At 39.0% G+C, this 20967-nt stretch overlaps 1 protein-coding gene across 2 annotated transcripts in view; it reads right to left on the minus strand.

The window, feature by feature from the left end:
- Positions 1 to 20967, minus strand: part of LOC117307091 (synapsin-like) — a 44220-nt gene that overhangs the window by 1226 nt on the left and 22027 nt on the right. For both annotated transcript variants that reach the window (XM_033791749.1, XM_033791748.1), the window contains 4 exons: positions 19018 to 19160; positions 11075 to 11149; positions 7423 to 7525; positions 5407 to 5519 (listed from right to left, as the gene is read on the minus strand). In XM_033791749.1, the coding sequence (XP_033647640.1) occupies positions 5407 to 5519; positions 7423 to 7525; positions 11075 to 11149; positions 19018 to 19160 (434 nt within the window). The remainder of the gene's footprint in view (positions 1 to 5406; positions 5520 to 7422; positions 7526 to 11074; positions 11150 to 19017; positions 19161 to 20967) is intronic.

Below are 20967 nucleotides of genomic sequence, written 5' to 3' on the forward strand. Positions count from 1 at the left end.
AACCAAAAGCTATAGCTTGGCACAAAAAAGTAGCTAAGCACAACACAATTGTGCTTAGCAAAATAGGGTTACAAGCCAAAATTCCTTGTCACCTGTTCAATTTGTGACTGGTATTCTTCTCATTTCTGCTGAGCAGAAAATTATTAAGCAATATTTTCTGCTTCTGCAGCTCTATGAAATTGAGCCCTGAATTTAACGCACTGGACTACTTAAACCCGGTTCATACTTCCATGCAATACAAATTGTTTGCATCATTTGTATTAGTTGAAATGTGCTCAACTCCTGCAAAACAGTTTCAGCGTAAACAGCTCCCTGACTTCAAAACGCACTCGCATAAAGAAAGAACCTGCCATGGCTGTAGCCATGACAACCAACCCAGACTGTTCAGAAGAAAAACTCATTCAAGTACACTAGCATCCCAACATGTCAACACGTCCAATCCTTAGCTCTGAAATAGTCGCGGGCCGAGGATATAGTGCCAACTTTTTAATGAGTGAATCCTGCACATGATCTAGGAAGGACATTCCTTGTTAAACACGGGGAGTATTGGGTTATGCTAAACCCGTTACTCAAGATCTACACTGGCTGTACACTTTTGGTTTGTACATTTGTTTGCGCCAGCGAGTCCCCATCAGCAATGGTAGACTTGATTCTTTTCCACAATCCATCCGGGTTTTGCTTTGGGGTATTTGAAAAAGTGCTAACTGCTTCCGGCAGACTTCCTAAGTGCAATCACAAAGTTAGTCTGATGGTCAAGGCACTCTTGGCTTCCCCGGTTGTGTACGCTGCTGCTCTCACGAACCTTTTTAATGGGTGCGTTCGTTTAGCTTCCCTGGGTCGACCCCGGTCTGCACCGGTACGTTCAAATAGCTTTGACTCGGCTCATCCGGGTCAGCCCCCAGTGCCCTGCTTGTGGAGTGGGTCACATGGGGTTGACCTGAGGAGCATGCCCACGAAAGGGCGAGTGTGATCGTTCGATTAGCTCTTGTCAGGGGCTCACCCGAGGGAGCACTGCGGGGTCGACCCAGGGAAGCTCACGAACGCACCCAATGTTAGCAGTGGTGGGGCTGTTCGTGTTGTAGCTCGTGTTGTACACACCATCTGGGAAGCAATGAGCGCCTTGACTAAAGACTAGCACAAAGTTTGAGTTGAGAAAACAGAAGGCAGAAGGGAGTGTCCGGTGAGAAGGAGCTTTAAAGGAAATGTTGTTGTCAAGCAGAAGAAAAAAAACCTGCTCAAAGTACAGTTGGTAAAATTCATGCAGTGTTTTGATTCGCTTTATGAGAGAAAAGTTGGCTACAGTCTCAAAAAGGTTAAAGGCACTAGACACTATTGGTAATTACTAAAAATAATTGTAAGCATAAAAACCTACTTGGTAGCAAGCAATGGAGAGTTATTGATAGTATAAACCATTGTGAGAAACGGCTCCCTCTTAAGTACGTAGTTCTTGGGAAAAAGTAATTTTCCACTAAAATATTTGAATTTGATTTCGAGACCTCAGAATTAGATTTTGAGGTCCAGAAATCAAGCATCTGAAAGCACACAACTTCAGGTGACAAGGTTGTTTTTTCTTCCATTATTATCTCGCAACTTCGACGACCGAATGAGTTTATTTTTCAAGACTGGTCTTTGATAAATGTTAGTTCGCGACGGAAAATGAAAACCGTGCAATTTTGAGTGATACTTGTGTGGATCCTTATATTCTACATTTAAAGCATCTTTCTAACCATATGCATTTCATAACAAACGGTTTCAAACGCTTTTCATAGACCAACTCGTCCGATCCAAGGCAACGTGTAGTATAACCCAACTTTGTATTTCAAATTGGTTTTTTTTGTGGTAACTTTTTAATATTTCTATTTTTTATGATTCTCTGTATTTTAAACTCAATTCAGCTTGTAGCTGCAATGTTCAATAATAATAACTTTAAAAAAATAAAGTTGATGAGAATTTAAGGGTCTGGTGCCTTCTATGGCATAGTGACAAGAGCCTACAAGGGCCTACGGAGCACTGGTGCCTAGGACCTACAGAACATGAATATCTAGGGCCTACAGAACACTGGTGTCCAGCCGTCGATTTCACAAAACTCTTCCTAACTTAAGACTAATCTTAGGACATGGGACGAGTCCCAACCCTGCACTGTAGCATGCAGACCCTAAGATTAATCTTAAGTTAGGACGAGTTCCTAACTCGAGATAAGATGGGTCCTAACTCTTTGTGAAATCGACCCCTGGGCCCCCCAAAATACTTAATCTGGCCCTGAATCTCTCATCATACCTCTTAGGGCACTTAGAATATATTGCGATGAATGACTAACATTTTACTCTGTCAATGTTCCACCGCCATCTTTGTGACAAAATGCACATTTCAGGAGCAGGTTCTATCTGAAAGTATTTTCAGACACCTGCTTAGTTGATTGATTATAGAGCTGCGAGATCCACATGTGGCTGGCTTCCGAAGCAACAAACGCACCAATCAAGCTAATAACTGTGTTGTCTGAGACCAGGCCATTATAGCTCGGGGATGGGAAATCATTCCACGACTGTTCCTGAAACATCTTAAATCTGCACTTGATAATATCTTCACAAAAAAAATCTAAAAAATACCATAGAGTTGTAATTATTTTAGAATTCTAACCAGATGTTTGATGGATGAGTAAGACCATCGAAATCGAAAGAAGATTTAGAGAAAGCCTGGATTTAGAGAGAGAAAGAAAGAGTGAGGACTTAAGATGTCTAGACGAACCACTCAAGACCATTTCCAATTAGCATCAGACCTTTTAGCCTTACAGAATACCAGTAGTGGGTTGAAAATCTCTCGATAAAGTCAAAACCCAGGGTTGGATTTTACACAGAGTTAAGACTAGTGTTAAGTTAGGTCGAGTTACTCGTCCTAACTTAGGATGAGCCTGTTTAATATCGCCTAGGACACTATAGAGGGAGAAAGAGTAAGGACTTAAGATGTCTAGACCAACCACTTAAAGACCATACCAATCAGCATCAGAGACCTATTAAACCTTACAGAATACCCTGGGTAGTGCATTGACTATCTCTCGATGAAATTAAAACCCATGGGTGGACTTTAGACAGAATTAAGACTTGTTTTTATCTCAAGTCAGGAGGAGTTACTCATCCGAAATTAAATTTGTGGAAAATTACTTCTTTCTCGAAAACTACCTCACTTCAGAGGGAGCTGTTTCTCTCAATGTTTTATACTATCAACCTCTCCCCATTACTCGTTACCAAGTGAGGTTTTATAGTGATAATATTTTGAGTAATTACCAAAAGTGTCACATGCCTTTAAAGGCAGTGGACACTATTGGTAATTGTCAAAGACTAGCCTTCTCACTTGGTGTATCTCAACATATGCATAAAATAACAATCCTGTGAAAATTTGAGCTTGATCGGTCATCGAAGTTGCGAGCTAACAATGAATAAAAAAAAGACCCTTGTCACACGAAGTTGTGTGCGTTTAGATGGTTGATTTCGAGACCTCAAGTTCTAAATCTGATGTCTCAAAATCAAATTCGTGGAAAATTATTTCTTTCTCGAAAACTATGTCACTTCAGAGGGAGCCGTTTCTCACACTGTTTTATACCATCAACCTCTCCCCATTAATCATCACCAAGTAAGGTTTTATGCTAATAATTATTTTGAGTAATTACCAATTGTGTCCACTGCCTTTAAACAAAAGCTGAATCAATCCTGACAAACACAGGTTTAAAGCGCCAGAACAAGTGATTTTAGATTCAAATGTTGAACTTCGAGTTGAACTGAAAAGCTTTCATCACTGCCACACAGACTCGCGTGCCTGGACCACGCCTCCTTTCTGATTCCCATGGGACATGGAGACTGCCCTCCACAGCCAAGATTTAGTGACAATAACCCCTTGATTGATGAGACAAAGTCACCCCCTGATGAAATGACTGATTAGTAAAGGTCCCACGAGGACCCTCAACTCTTGGGCTCTCCATATGTAAACACCTTTAAAGGCACACCTTTGGTAATTGTCAAAGACCAGTCTTCTCACTTGGTGTATCCCAACATACATGTATGCAAAAAACAACAAACCTGTGAAAATTTGGACTGAATTGGTCATCAAAGTTGCAGAAGATTAATGAAATAGAAAACACCCTTGTTGTGAAAATTTGTGTGCTTTCAGATGCCTAAAAAAAGGCTTCATCAGTTCTGAAGTTTTTCAATATTAGAGTGAGAAATTACCTCTCTCTCAAAAACTACATTACTTCAGAGGGAGCCGTTTCTCAACAGCTCTCCACTGCTCGTTACCAAGAAAGTTTTATGCTAACAATTATTTCTCACAGTGTGTTTTACTATCGAAAGCTCTCCATTGCTCGTTAGCAAACAAGTTCTTATGCTAAAAATTATTTTGAGTAATTACCGATAGTGTCTAGTGCCTTTAAGAGAAGCTTCTACAAGTGCTGCATAAATCGGGTTTATTATCTCCGTGGACAGCTTGCTTTGATTCATAGGTATTGAGGCTAAAGGTGATACCTCTGCCGATGAATACCCTCAACCACCTCCCCCAAAAGGTTCTCTCACAGATGTATTTAATTGACGAGCCTTCAATTGTGTTAGGATGGACTTCCTCCGTCATTTGTTTTCTCAACCCCAGACAGGAGGGCTGTTGAAAACAAGTGGTTTTTTTTTGTACAGGGTTATTTTTAGACCCAAAATATTATTTATCGTATTTGTACACATGAATACGATTCAAAACAGGGCTTATCAGTTTTATAAACATCCATAAAACTTGCCAAAGTTATTATTCTGTGCCGTGATATCTTTCTGATGGAAATTGATGGATAAATAAGTCAAGCAAGCAAAGTAAATGCTGAAGGTAAGAGGTCAAGTCACAAGTAAAAGCAGAGTACTTGTGGACACGAGTCCAACTTTAAGTCCAAGTGCTCTAGTCCCGAGTACTGAGTAGTACTCTAGTCCCGAGTACTGAGTAGTACTCTAGTCCCGAGTACTGAGTAGTACTCTAGTCCTGAGTACAAAATAGTACTCTAGTCCCGAGTTGTAGTTCTTTAGTCCTGAGTAGAAAGTAGTACTCTAATCACAAGTAACAAGTAGTACTCTAGTCCCGAGTACTACTCTAGTCCTGAGTACCGAGTAGTACTCTAGTCCCGAGTGCAAAGTAGTAATCTAGTCCCAAGTAGTACTCTGGTCCGGAGTAACGAGTAGTACTCTAGTCCAGAGTTGTAGTACTCTAGTCCTGAGTAGCGAGTAGTACTCTAATCACAAGTACCAAGTAGTACTCTAGTCACGAGTCTAGTCCCAAGTACTGAGTAGTACTCTAGTCCCATACCAAGTGGAACTCTAGTCACGAGTACCAATTAGTACACTAGTCCAAAGTAATGGGACACCATCTCTCCATCTCTTCCCTCACCTCATGGAGTTTGCCAAGTGTGTGGCATGCATCTTTTGAATCACAATATCTGCAATTTGCTTGCGATCGTCCTCGGGGTTCTCTCCAAGTAGTGACATTGATGAGTCATTCACCTGATGGAAATATTACACAAATATTAGTTGGAATGTTAACATGGCTGAAAAACAATCAATCAATCAATCAATTGATCGATCGATCGATCAATCAATCAATCAATCTTTCAATCAATCAATCAATCATTCAAATTGTAACAGACGTTTCTTGTTAGTAATGTAAATTTGAATTGTCTATGTTTTTGTAAATTCTGTATATTTTGTGAATGAAAAAAAGTGTCTGTTTTGAAAAGTAAAATGCACGAAGGTACATTCATATATGTTTTAAAGTAAATAGAACTAGGCCTACGGTATCTTACAACACAAAATGAGCCAAGACGTAGAGGGGGTTTACACAAATCAGTCAATCAATCAATCAATCAATCAATGAATCGCTTTACTTTTACATAAAATCATAAAGATACATTCTTACAAATCAATTACATACGTTTTAAGGTAAATAGGATTAGGCCAATTGTATGCTATGAACATCATATCAGCCAAAAAATGTTTTGCTCGCGGTTATAAGACTGAATTCCCTAGCACAAACAATACAAATAAACATTTGCCAAAAATGAGAAATGAGTACAAGTATCAACACATATCAATTAACAAATGCCATTGAGCAAAAAGATAAATAACTGATCAACATCCCCCAACCAACCTAAAGCACAAATAATGCAATACAATGAAAATGCTAAATTGGGGTCACAGATAGAAAGAGAGATAGAAAAATAGAAAGAAAGGTAGATAGATTGATAGATAAAAAGTTATCACTCATACTCGTGAAATTAAAATGGCTTTGGACAAAAATATACAAGTTCAATACAAAGAGACAAAAGAATACAACTTTTGAAAATTGAAAATATCACACACAATAGGAAAATCTTCACATAAAACATCAAGAAGACACTTTGGTAATTAATAATATAATATTGAAGTCTTATAATGCGCACGTATCTACCAACAAGGTACTCAAGGCGCCGAGTGTATACAAATTTTCAGAAAATAGGTTATTGCAGTGACGAATTCTGAGACTCAATTATGTAGCACCTTAAAAGGGTTTACAAGGTGCTACGGCGCATACAGCAGCCACAGCCAGGAACACCGGGGCGAACCCCTTCTCTTTTTGAAAAGTGCACTGGGTTCTGCGTTACACAAAACATGGGGCCAACGGCTTTACGTCCCATCCGAAGGACGAAGCAATGGTCAAGTGTTACGGCTTGGGATTCGAACCCACACTCTGCTGATCAGAAACACCAGAGTTTGAATTTGGTGATCTTAACCGAATGTACAAGAGAGGACAAGAGAATGGTACCATTATTTGTTTGAAGAAAGTGCTTTAGTTTTTTCTTTGAGGACTTTTCTGACATTATTAAAGTATGGGTTCGAGTCCAGGTCGTGGTACTTTTAAAATGCATTTTTCATTGAGATAGTACAATCACTCGTAGCTCTCATGTACTTAGGATCCGCAGTGCGTGCAAAAGAACTCTGACAGCTTATTGTGGAAGAGTAGGGGGTTAACCCTGGTGTTTCAGCTTCGCAGAGCTGAGGTTTCCTCAGGCCTGCAAGCCACATATTAAGTTCACTAATGAGGCATCCTTATAGTTTATTACCAGGGACCAATTTCATAAAGCCTGTGAGCACAAAAACTTGCTTAGAAAAGTAGAAGAAAACTGCTTAGCAAAATTAGGTTACCAACCAAAATATTATACCATGGCTGTGACTGGTTTCCCAACTCATTTCTTGCTTAGCAAAGGAATTTGCCAGGAAGAATTTTCTGCTTAACAGCTTTATAAAATTGGGACCAGGAATGTAGGAGAAGGGCCTTCGCCTTGATTTTTGACTTAATTTCTTTTTCCAGACTTTTTTTTGGACATCACTTAGCGTTTTGTCCTGAGCTTCAAAGTCGGTGGTTACATACCTCAATGATGTAGTCTTTGTTATCCTTTCCATGTATTGCCTCGACTGCTACGATATCCATGCCGCCAAACAACTCCGAACATTCATCTACCCACATCTTGAATCTAAAGATAAACCACATGAATTTCTTATAACAAACTTTTTGAAAGGGCAAAGGCACCAAGGCATTTTCTCCTATGAGGAAATTGTAAATTTCTACTGGAGCATTTCAAAGACACCAAGGGGTCAGCAGCCGATTTCACGAAAAGCTAGGATTAATCCTATCTCGAGTAAGGACGAGTAACCCGTCCTAACTTAGGATGGGTTCAATGCGTCCTACGTATTTGAATATGGAACTTTACTCGTCCCAAGTCCTAAGATTAATCCTAAGTTAGGAAGAGTTTGGTGAAATCGACGGCTGGAGGCAGTTGCCTCCGTGTAGGCCTGTAGCAAACAATATGTTCTCTAACGAGACAAAGAAAAGAAAAAGTTCAAACACTGTTGGCATAAAAATTAGTGTGGCAAAATGGAGGACCCTGTTCGTCAATGAAATTAAACAAAAACCACATGTCAATTTCAAGGGTTATTTATGTGATCATTTTATCCTACTGTTAAAATAGCTGTCCAACCATTTCATAACAAACGCTTTTAAAGGGAAGGTACACGTTTGGTAACTACTCAAAACAAATATTAACTTAAAAACTGACTTGGTAACAAGCATTGGAGAGCTGTTGATAGCATAAAACATTGTGGGAAACGACTCCCTCTGAAGTAATGTAGTTTTTGAGAAAGAGGTAATTTCTCACTCAAATAATAAAAGACTCCTAGCTAGAAGTCTTTTATTCATATCTGAAAGCACACAAATTCGTCCACCAAGGGTGTTTTTTCTTTCATCATTTTCTCGCAACTTCGATGACCGATTGAGCCCAAATTTTCACAGGCTTGTTATTTTATGGTTCTGATGGGATACACCAAGTGAGAACACTGGTATTTGACAATTACCAAACCTGTACCTTCCCTTTAATAGACAGAATCAAGCACCCAATCCAAATATAATGTGCACCCTTTAAACCACTGTAATAAACATGCATGTTCCGCAAAACTTTACAAAGTCTGTATTTATAAGCACAAAAACTTGTAAAGCACAACAAAACTCTTTAACAGTAACTGGTTACCAGCCAAAATTCCATTAGGTTTTCACACTGTTGCAGCTGGTGTCCCACTTAGCAAAACAAACTGCTAAGCAGTATTTTTCTGTTTAGCAGCTTTATAACCTTGGGGAAAAGGTCGAGGAGCTTAAAATTTAGTATGTTGTACTTTGCTTTTAGGCGTTGCCCAATCAACAGGCCTGATCGATGCAGCAAGAGGGGAAAGGGGGATGTCACGAGATGCTAATATGACACTAATGAGTTTGCCTGCGTGCAAACATCGATCACAAAATGGGACAGGTTACTGCTCAACCTACTTAAGTCTCCACTCATTATACATTGTTGGTATCAAACTCGACTCTTTTTTAAAGGGAAGGTACACGTTTGGTAGTTACTCAAAACAAGTATTAACTTAAAAGCTGAATTGGTAACAAGCATTGTAGAGCTGTTGATAGTATTAAACATTGTGAGAAACGGCTCCCTCTGAAGTAGCATAGAGGTAATTTCTCACTAAAATATTAAAAGACTCCTAGCCAGAAGTCTTTTATTCCTATCTGAAAGCACACAAATTTCACCATTTACTTGCAACTTTGATGACCAATTGAGCTCAAATTTTCACAGGTTTGTTTTTGTGTGCATATGTTGAGATACACCAAGTGAGAAGACTGGTCTTTGACAATTACCAATAGTGTCCACTGTCTTTAAAGGGAAGGTATACTTTTGTTTTTTGGAATTGTTTGACTGGTTTTATCCTATATAAATATAGGTGGATACAATATAATGACTGGTTGTAAAATGAAGACTAAAGAATGCTTGACCACAGTTTTTTGCATGAGAGAGAGAAATCTTGAAAATGCTTTTGTCCCGTTTTTTTTCTTTCGTTTTTTTTCTTTTTTTGGGGGGGGGGGGGGGGGGCAGGGAGCCATTTGAAAACTACTAATGAGTCCATATGTGACCATCCACCACCAATAGGCTGTAAAGTTGCACTTGTACATTGCAGAGCCTATTAAATTGTTTGGGTTTTCAAGAAATCTTTGAGAAATCTGAATAAAAAAGTAGGTGGCTTTGAGAAATCATAACTTCGTCAAGAAAAGTCTGATTTAAATGTGGATGGTATCATTTTGAAGCTGATTACACACTCTCTCCAAAAATGCATTGAGCCCATAACAGTAAAAGTGTCAACTTTACAGCCCATTGGTGGTGGATGGTCACATATGATCACTTCATCACTCAAATAAATGGTGCAAAAGCAAAAAAGGGGTTTTAAAGTAGGTACAGGAACAGGAAACAAAGAGTGAACAAGTATTCCTACTCGATCCAATTTACAGTGACTTTGCCAATGTTTGTAACAGAAGAAACATTTTTGTGGCAGCGAGATGAATTCTTTGGAGACTTAGGTCGGAGTGACACACACACCACAGTCCTTCACCCATCCAGCATCTAAGACTCATTTCTTATCATGTGGTGAAGGCAGGTGGCTAAGCTGTCATCAAATTGATGGAGCCGCCATTTTATTCAGAGGTTGACTGAGAATTGGTTTTTTTTTTTTTTTTGCTAACAAAACAGTTGCTGGCAGTGTAACCACTTTATGCAATCCACCATAGACATAAACTGATAAACCTGTAGCAGTTTGAGATCGATTGGCCATCTGGGTCACGAGAAAACAGTGAAAAACCAATTACATATTTTGCATGACATTGATGCAAACAAAACAATGAATACAACGTTCACTGAGTGATTAACTCCAAAACGTAAAGTTAAATTATTTATTTCTTATCAAATATGACATTTCAGGCAGAAATATTTCAAGGGATGTTTTCTACTCATCATCATTATAGACCGTGTGAGTTTGATGTAAATCTGTGATCGATTTTGTTTCTGACCAACTCTGTGACGTTCCTTTAAGTTTAACTTCAGGCTCGCTTGGTCAACTATGAAAAGGGTGTAAAGTTCCTTTTGGGGCTTGTGGCCGAGGCTTTTGCCTTCATCAAACTACACAGGCTTGTTTACCAAATGTAAATCCAAGCTAGAAAAAAAATCGCTTTGAGGCAGCAGTATTTACGGCCCAATTGAAGTTGGTCAGTTGCACATTTGACTTGTGCGGGTTCAAATCCTGTGCAAGGAGCTAGTTGTACTCGACATACTAGATAAAAATCCAATGCAACATCGAAGAGGGATGAATATAATGTCAGATTTGTTCTCAACTTTTAAAGGTTTTTGGATGTTTTTTTAACAGAAAGGTATGGGAATAAATGAGTAGCGAAATAGACTGAACTGGCTGCTTAAAACCTTGCAGGGTGCCGTTGGAAAAAAAAAAACTTGACTACGGGTTGGTCCAGGATGGCACCACCACAACCCTGCTGTGCTGGTTTTAAAAGCCATTTAAGACCTCCCTGCTAATTTTTTTAAAATTTCATTTGAATGCCGAGCTTTCAAATCCACTCTTTGTTCTGGTGTCCGAGACATAATTATAATAGATTTATAATTTGTGGTGTTCATTATGAACAGATTTAAATCTGCACTAACCTTTCCGACATGGCAATCTGTTCCACAAGAGCTGAACCTGTGTTGGATTTCCAATGTCCAGAGATGGAAGTCCTCCTGCAGAAACGTAAGAGACAGAAAAAAGTAAAATAGTTTTTAGTTGGAGACAATGACCAAATTTACCTGGGCCCAATTTCATAGAGCTGCTAAGCACAAACATTTGCTAAGCATGAAATTTCTTCCTAGACAAAAAAACAGGATTACCAAACAAATTTCCATTTGTTGCATATTGCCTGTTGCTGGTATTCAGCTGTTGTTTGCTTACCCTGAAAATCACATGGAAGTTTGGTTGGAAAACCTGTTTTTATCAAGGAAGAAAATTTATGCTAAGCAAATTTGTGTGCTTAGCAGCTCTATGAAATGGGGCCAAGAGCAGGATTTGAACCTGCGATCTTTAGAATAATGTGCCAGAGCTCTACCAAATGATGAGCTGACTAGATCTAGAGTGTCCCTTTTTCGTCAATGTCTTTGTTTTGGATACCAGTCAGAAGCCACTCCAACACATTACTGCTGTGTACCTTGGGATCACACGCAAGTTTACCAGACAACAGCAGCAGAGGGATCACCTCATAATAACAGGTCTTTTTTTAACACATTCCAAAAATGGTAATTGCGCTTCACAAACAAACAATAAACAGCATTTTTTAATTACAACACACTATGAAATTGCACTTGAAAGCATAAAGTGTTGGTCGGGATCTCATGGTCTGTAGTAATTAGTTTCCACAGGAACAAACCTATATATAATATGCAATGTTATGTACACAATAATAAAGCAGTTTAGCCAGATAGATATAAAAACACTTTGGGGATACTGCAGCGGAGCTCACTTCAAGAAGCAAAGCTTATACGCCTCTCTTAATAGTTATGCATGAGGTACGTCACAATGCTAACCCAAAACGAGGCAATAGGCGCAGCAACTGCATGTGATGGGGGACGTGCGCCCATAGCCTCATTTTGGGTAAGAATTATGACGTCATGCATAAATATTAAGAGAGGTGTATTAGCGTGAGCTCCAAATACTGGTATGCTCGTTGAGCCCACAAACCAAACACCCAACTAACTTCAAATTCATAGGTTGAGTAATCAGTTAAAATAGCACAAGGTGTATAGAGGAGTACTGTATTACTTTATTACAAATACCCTTGTCTAGATGCTGTGCAGGCTTTGACAAGTAGCTGAATAGACCGTATCTAATAAAACCTTCGTTACTATGAAAGTGGCTATCTTGTAGGGCAGGCTGTATCTTGTAGGGCAGGCTGTATGCGCTCAAACGCGTACATCAATTAGGGGGACGCAACGCTCAGCATTCCCAGTTTGATTTCCACGCCACACGCATGCACACCCACACAGGCTTACAGACGCCATGTTGTAGGGCAGCTAGGTATTTGAAGGGTGACGCCATATTCGATTCAGTCTATAGATGAAATAACACACTTCAGGGTGCAAAGCCTAGAATTCTAAATAAGGAATCCTACTGTTACTTTAATCTACTATACAGGCATGTAAACACAATACCATGGTTTGCAGGTCCCCGGGAGTTGGTAAAACCCTACCCTGGGTAACTTTATGTGAACTTCCTGCCAATTAGAACCAAGGAATCAAAAACTTATCCTCTTCACAAGTCTCTATCTTTATGTTTCTGTGGTTACATGTAACGATGACAGACCCTGCGCCACGTGAGTAACCTTGAATTCTGAAACCGTCTTATTTGATTTACTTTGACGCCGCATTTCTCGTCTCTAATCCCACCCTGGTTACTGTGGCCGACCAAATGAGACATGACAACTTGAACGAGCTTATCTGGCTAGCTTAAAGTCCGGATGCCGCGGTAAAGCCCCGGCCATTTAAACACGTTGTGCTGGTGACAAAATTAATTACGATTTTGCATGCGGGGGCAAGTGCACTTCAACATAAGTGCAAGCGTTGGCAAGTCTTTCAAAAAATAACACAACTTTGGTTAGTCTGCAGTTAGTTTTGGAAAAGTTTCAGTATCCTGCCACTTGCCTTTGCTGGTTATGAAATAAAATAGTATCCAACTTCCTCAAATGAGATACTCCTTTTTGCTAAAATAAGTAAAAATCCTTAGTTTTCAGCAGCGATTTTAAAAATATTTTCAGGCAAAACTGTCTTATAAATAGACAATCCATTACAAGGAGTCTATGATAATCGTAATAAATGATGTGACTGTGCCTCGTCTGGCATTTCAGGTCAATTTAAGCATTGCCCTGCACTGATAAACTGTTCCTTTTTATAATTCCCCCCCCCAGACTTTTCAAACCTGGCATCCGATAATAAGGTGATCAATCCAAACTGTGATTGGCCAAAGTTTATGAATAGTTAAAGCCTGAAACCTTCACTGAAACCTTGATTTGCGTGAAGATGTTTTTGGAAACCTACCATTGGGTAGATGGACAATGAACGGATGTGTGGATGTGTAACATATGTTGCAAAGAGTTGGGAGAATTATGTTTGATTATTTTCAGCTGAACAGCTTTCAAAAATTAAATTCTTACTTTGAGAGGTCGTATTTGAAAAGCAGTGATCGCTCAGAAGTGAAAGATTACTTAGAAATACTTGGAGCTATAATACAAAACCCTTCTAATTTTGCATGATGGGTTAACTTGCCCAGATATTTGAATGGTTATAGTATGTGACACATCAATGACTCTAATTTTTTATTCTTCCGACTGATGAGCAAAAGGGGTTCAACATGAACTTTAGGGACGGTAGGTCAAGGCTTAGATTTGATTGATGGCTTACAGACAGATTTTGTGGAAGATTACCCTAGATTTGCAAATTAGCCGTTAAACATGACTTTAAACAGGTGGTCAGCTTTGTGAGTATTTGTTTAAGTTTCATTTAGAGATTTCTAAAATGAGAGACCTTTTCAGCCTAATATATTCTAAGTGTTAATACTTGTAGTTACTCAGACTTATATGAGATTTGAGGCATTGCATGGATCAATGTACATTTGGTTTGCAACACCATGTGTGTGTCTACTTGCCAGGTAGAGTTTGTTATAATAGAGACTTCTCAGTCTTCTGACAGTGACTAAAGCAAGCTAGTCGAGACTAAAGAACTCTCTCCGTGGTCTATAAGCTAAAGAAGTAGTCAATGCCGATTTTCTACCTTCCGCCCAGGTAGTAGTTTAAAAAGCAGGACAGTCTTTTCAGAACTGAGAAATCTCTCGAAAAATTGATAAAATCTTCCCATTGATTTTTTCAATGGAAGTGTGCCCTATGCGAAATGAAAATGGCCTTGCCCTTTCAATATGTTCAAAGATGAAAATCCAGGCATGTGAAGTGTTACAATTTTTTTTAAAGGGGGTTGTAAAACAAGGTCAACTGAAAAAGGTTTCTGTGGCAAGCTGTCCTTGAGAATACGTGCAAACGTCATCGGACTATTTCAGGAACACATGATTAATGTCATTGAAAGTGGGACATTGGCAATGAACGCAAGTTTAGTTCAAGTTATTTTCTACGATCTGAATGACACACTAAAGGCAGTAGACACAATTGGTACTCAAAATAATTATTAGCATAAAACCTTACTTGGTAATGAGTAATGGGGAGAGGTTGATAGTTTAAAAAATTGTGAGAAACGGCTCCCTCTGAAGTGAGGTAGTTTTTGAGAAAGAAGTATTTTTCCACAAATTTGATTACGAGGCCTCAAGTTGGAAATCAAGCATCTGAAAGCACACAACTTCGTGTGACCAAGGTGTTTTTTCTTTCATTCATATCTCGCAGCTTCGATGACCAATTGAGCTCAAATTTTCACAGGTTTGTTATTTTATGCATATGTTGAGAAGAATGGTCTTTGACAATTACCAATAGTGTCCTGTGTCTTTAAAGAGACTGCAATTACAACAGAGCTGCCAACATTTGCATCTTGCAGTCAGGGAGATACAGTATTTAGAATTCCATTCCTCAGATTCAAGTCATACTCTAGTAATTTGTCTTTTGTTTAACCCAAAAGCCCAGTCAGTTTCCCTGGTGGTTTTTATTACTTGTTACAATTAAAGGCAGTGGACACTATTGGTAATTGTCAAAGGCTAGCCTTCAACATATGCATAAAATAACAAACCTGTGAAAATTTGAGCTCAATCGCTCATCGAACTTGCGAGATAATAATGAAAGAAAAAAACACCCTTATCAAACGAAGTTGTGTGCGTTCAGATGCTTGATTTCGAGACCTCAAGTTCTAAGTCTGGGGTCTCGAAATCAAATTCGTGGAAAATTACTTCTTTCTCGGAAACTATGGCACTTCAGAGGGAGCCGTTTCTCACAATGTTTTATACCATCAACCTCTCCACATTACTCGTCACCAAGAAAGGTTTTCTGTTAATAATTATTTTGAGTAATTACCAATAGTGTCCAATGCCTTTAAAAAAGCATTTGCTGGCGAACACCAATTTCTTATGTGTTTTTGAGGCTCTGCATAATGTGCCACATATCTTTTTTAAGGAATGTTTCAATCTGAAGTTGATTTTCCGTCTTTATGTGGGAACCTCATGGATGTCTACTGTCTCACAAAGCTGGAGAAACGTCACAGAATTTGTAAGAAATTCGTGAACATCACATTTACATCAAACTTACACGGTCTAACGATGACGATAGTTGAAAACATCCCTTGAAATATTTCTGTCTGAAATGTCATATTTGATGAGAAATAAATAATCTAACTTCGCGTTTGGAGTTTATCGCTCAGTGAGCTTTTTTTTTCATTTTTACTTTGCCATCGATGCAAAAACTCGTGACCCAGATGGCCGATCGATCTCAAACTTCTACAGGTTTGTCAGTTTATGTATATGGTGGATTACATAAAGTGCTTACACTGCCAGCAACTGCAGCAACTGTTTGTTAGCAAAAACCAACTCTGTAATGTTCCTTTAAATATAATATTAAAAAAACAAGAGTAAATTAGTAGGGGTCCCTTGCTTTATTTCATAAATTGATTTAAAATTTGAACTTTGTGTGAAAGGACAACAATTCCCCGCCCAAACACCCGTTTCCATGCCGCAGTTATTTTGTGTGTCAATTTTCACAAAAGTCAAACTAAGTTCACCACCCATAACCACATGCATTCAATTATAATCAAGCCCAATCAATAAGTTTAATTGAATGCATGTTATTTGTAACGAAGAAAGTGTTTACAAGTAGAAGTAGTAAACAAGGACATCGTGACTGTTGACAAATAAACAGGTGAATTGTTGTTGCTGGTGAATCACAATCGTTTTTGTCCCATTGACTACTTCAAGTTTTGGCACACATCCAATCACTCCTTTTCCAAGAAAGAGCTTTATAGGGTAGAGTACTGTGTTTTGACTCATCTTTTTTGTATTTTTTTTAAATTACAATTCATAAATTTTTTTTTTAAGTCATGCTCAAAAAAGTTACTTCTTGAAACTGTAAACTATATAGTAGAAGGGTGATAAAATTCCACAAAATCAATAACTATCGAACAAATAGTAAATATTCACTGTGACTTTTCAGATTATTATATCAAGGGAAAACGACTAGGTAAAACAATTTTAAACAGTTTTGGGATGAACTAAGTACAATTTACTAGAATGGGATTTGAACCAACAACCTCCGGAACCCGCGCCAGTGCTCCACCACCTGCGGTCTCCCTATTCTGTAAACTTTTATTGGGGTGGGGGGGGGGGGGGTAGTCAGAAGTCGTTCAACCCGTAAGTACCGTGTAACCAGAGATCACACCATAGTTTGCGATACAACCTCGGATGAGGCGGCCAGGGGATCACCATAAGGGATGTGACTTTTGATTTAAAATATCAAGTAATAAACTACAAGGAAATTTACTTTATTTGGGGTTGAACAAAAAACAAACAATTTTTCTTGATTCTTGATGCGGCAGTGTGAAACCAGTTTCTGTTATCATACACAAGAAAACTTAAACAATCTCTTCTTTTTTTCTTCTTTCTTTTTTACCCATACATCGATGTGGGTTAGCACTGTATACTTCCCTGAGTCCTGTGAAAAAATATCACAGGCATGTTACTCGGGTGGTCCGAGTAACATGCCTGTGATATTTTTTTACAGGACTCGGGAAAGTACTGAGTATACAGTGCTAACACACATCGGTGTATGGGTAAAAAAGAAAGAAACAAAATTCTTTATCCCCGATGCAAACATCTATTATAAATCTTTTGATTGCAAAATTGAAACCAGAATTCAATTCTTTCAAGCGTTTCCTGCAGGTAGTCTGCACTCTGAGCCTATACAGAGGGTCCAGGAGAAGAATATACTGATATAAGAGGAAAAAATGTGAGAGCAACGCTTCAAAACATGTCATACACAGCGTACGATCAAGGGGCTTTGTTTTATTAAATTAGAACAGAGGCCCAGAAAGGGAAATTGGCTGTCATTAAGGAAGAATTTATGGGGGCCCCTCGCAGTTGCAGCAACATGCATGCTAGAAAACCCAAGGTGGTGGAAACACAGATAAGAGAGTGTTGAAGCACCCCACAAAGAAGAGACAAAACAATTACAACAAAAAAACACAAACAGTTTTAAAAGTCACTGTCATGTTTTGATTTTCTATTTATTCTGTCCTTTTTATGTCAACTTGTACTTTCTCCAGGACTTCCTGTTTTTGCAGATTTGGAGTAAACTGATAATATCTGGTTTATGATGTGAATCAGTAAAGTTGGCTTTGTCAGAAATAATATGGGTACAGGTTAGCCTTAAAGGCAGTGGACACTATTGGTAATTACTCAAAGGTACTCAAGGCAAGAGCATGAAACCATACTTTAATGATAAAAGGGTTCAAATAGGGCCGAGCACCAAATTGGCCCATCCTGGCAAAAAAGGTGCTCGAGGGGTTCATTCTTGATTGCTCACTCTAAGTTTGTTATTCTATCCACCGAAAGTTTCTTGGAAATGAGGTAATTGTTGCCACTCGGCTTTGTAACCCACCCTCCCCCAAAACCCCACCACTGGCATTAAACAAGAAGGGGGGGGGGGCATGTCAATGGCATAACCAGAAGGGGCCATGATGTGAGGATGGGAGCCCCTCCCCCTTCAGAAACCTTTCCACCCAAAAAGAGAAAAGGGCTCGATAAATTAAAAAAAAGCACCCCAAAATCATGTCCCGGCTCCCCCCTAAAGTTGCCCTTACGATACAACCAGGGCCCAATTTCATAGAGCTGCTTAAGCAAAAGCAAAAAAATCCCTGCTTAGTAAAATCAGATTAGCGGCCAAGATTCCACTCAATTGTTATGCTAAGTAAACAACAGCTAAATACCAATCAAAAGCAATGTATATGGAATGAAATTTCGGCCAGTAACTTAAAATAAGCAAGCTATTTTCGTGCTTGAGCAAATTTTTTGCTTATATAAGCAGCTCTATGAAATTGGCCCCTGGGAATAAGCATTCAGGGGATCACTGTGGGGGCAGCTGAAGGTTCGTCTTCTGACTGGGACGCTCAAACAAAAATATTGACAATATAGAACTAAATGGCTAGAGCACCTGATGGGGGTCGACTTCACAAAGAGGACTAGTCCTAGCTTACAATGTAGGACTTGTTCCAACTCGAGATAGGACTTGTCCTAACTCAAGATAAGACTAGTGTTTTAATACTCTTTTGTGTAATCCACCCCAGCACATTAATCTGGAGGTCGTTAATTCAAAACCAGCTATAGACTGTATTGAATATGACGTCATGCGGCTCAAATATCCGACCCTGCAAGATGGCGTCTGGGCGTGTGTGTGCGTGCATTTGCCGTAGAAATCAAACCGGGAATGTTGCGTGCTGCGTGCTTCGATGATGTACGCGTTTGGACGCGCATACGGTTTGCCCTACAAGATGGCGACTTATCATAGCAAAAAGGGGTTATTCAATCCGGTGTATAGTAAATTTGTCTTCAATCAATCCCACATAAATGATTTGATAAGTATACTTACATGAATGCCTTGTAGGTATTGCCGATCTTCTGTACGCGGATGTCATACTTTGAATCTATGTAAGATTCTGTGGTAGTATAGCAACTTGTGATGGCCACCACGCTGGCAATGTCTTGGAAATCCTGGTGATTGGATACTTTAACCTGGCATGAAAACATGAAACCAAATTAAAACAATTATTATTGAAAACTCAGGAAAAATTATTGTGGGTACTTTTCATAAGCCATTTTGAGATATGGTTGACACATTATACTATAACACTATTTGGTTTGGGTAAATTTGCCTGTAGACACCCAAACCAAACAGTGCACTCTTAAAGTCATACATATCACAAAAAGGCTAATTGTGTTGTTCCGCCAGATTTAAATTACAGGTTTTAATTTGTTTTAGCTCTGAAAGTTTTCTGGCAAATTTTCAGCTTTTTTATTATCGGAAACCCTCACGCTTCATACATAATCATTCTTTCTGACATTTCTTGGCAAACAGTGCATTAAAGACAGTGAATACTATCACTAATTGTCAAAGACCAGTCTTCTCACTTGGTGTACCTCAACATGTGCACAAAATGACAAATCTGTGAAAACTTGAGCTCAATCGGTCATCGAAGTTGCGAGATAATTATGAAAGAAAAAACACCCTTGTCACACAAAGTTGTGTACTTTCAGATGCTTGATTTCGAGACCTCAAATTCTAAATCAAAATAATTTTAAGCATAAAACCTTACTTGGTAATGAGTAATGGTGAGCTGTTGATAGTATAAAACATGGTTAGAAACGGCTCCCTCTGAAGTAACGTAGTTTCAAAAAAGAAGTAATTCTCCACAAATTTGATTTCGAGACCTCAGAATTAGATTATGAGGTCTTGAAATCAAGCATCTGAAAGCACACAACTTCGTGTGACAAGGGTGTTTTTTCTTTCATTATTATCGCGCAACTTCGACGACCAATTAACCTCAAATTTTCACAAGTTATTTCATACATATGTTAAGATACACCAAGTGAAAAGACTGGTCTTTGGCAACTACCAACAATTTCCAGTGTCTTTAAGTCAAATCAAAATCCAAGCATGCCCCAGTCAGCCTGTTTTGACATCGCGGCTACATAAGAGTTTAAATAACAGTTCAAGAACAATGGACTCTGTACTCCTAGAGTCATTGCTTTCAAAATGAGTCATCTTTGTCTTAAATCATAACACCTCGACCTCCTTCGAGCTATCTTCATTGTGTCTTAAATGGCCGAGCAATGGTCTTGTGATGGTTGCTGCACCCCTGGGGAAACGCTGCAGATATTTCCTGTTCAAATTAGAGACACTTTGAGCTCCTTCAACCCTTAAACTTCACTTCCAATCCAACCTCCCTGAAGCCCGAGCATCTGACATCACAATTCAAGGCACGTGAATAATGCCAGATGATACCTACTTTTAGAACTTGGCAGCATCTTGCAAGATGAACCTTTGACCTCGCATGGTTTAACACTTTGTTTGTATGCGCACAAACGCTTCTGTGTGCGCACACATTACGGAAGCGGTTTGTTGGGTCCAAATGTTGGGGGATATTTCTTTAACTTCCTTATCTAAAGAAATCTCCTGTGGGGCCCAAGGTGTCAATTGCGCAAAAGCCCTCACATAAAGACCCTTCCATGAGCCCATATTGAGCCCATCTTTTATTATTATCTCGCAAGTTCGATCACCGATTGAGCTCAAATTTTCACAGGTTTGTTATTTTATGCATATGTTGAGATACACCAACTGTGAAGGCTAGTCTTTGACAACTACCAATAGTGTCCACTGCCTTAACCATCAACTGATTTGTCCTTCAGATGGGACATTAAGCCGAAGGTCCCAAGTACTAGGATTGCCAGTGCATGTAACAGAACCCAGAATACTTATCATGGAAGAGTGGGGAACCCCAGTGTTTCTGGTTCACAAACTCTTCCTACTTGGGATTAATCT

The sequence above is a fragment of the Asterias rubens genome, chromosome 2, assembly GCF_902459465.1.
Source record: "Asterias rubens chromosome 2, eAstRub1.3, whole genome shotgun sequence".
NCBI lineage: Eukaryota > Metazoa > Echinodermata > Asteroidea > Forcipulatida > Asteriidae > Asterias > Asterias rubens.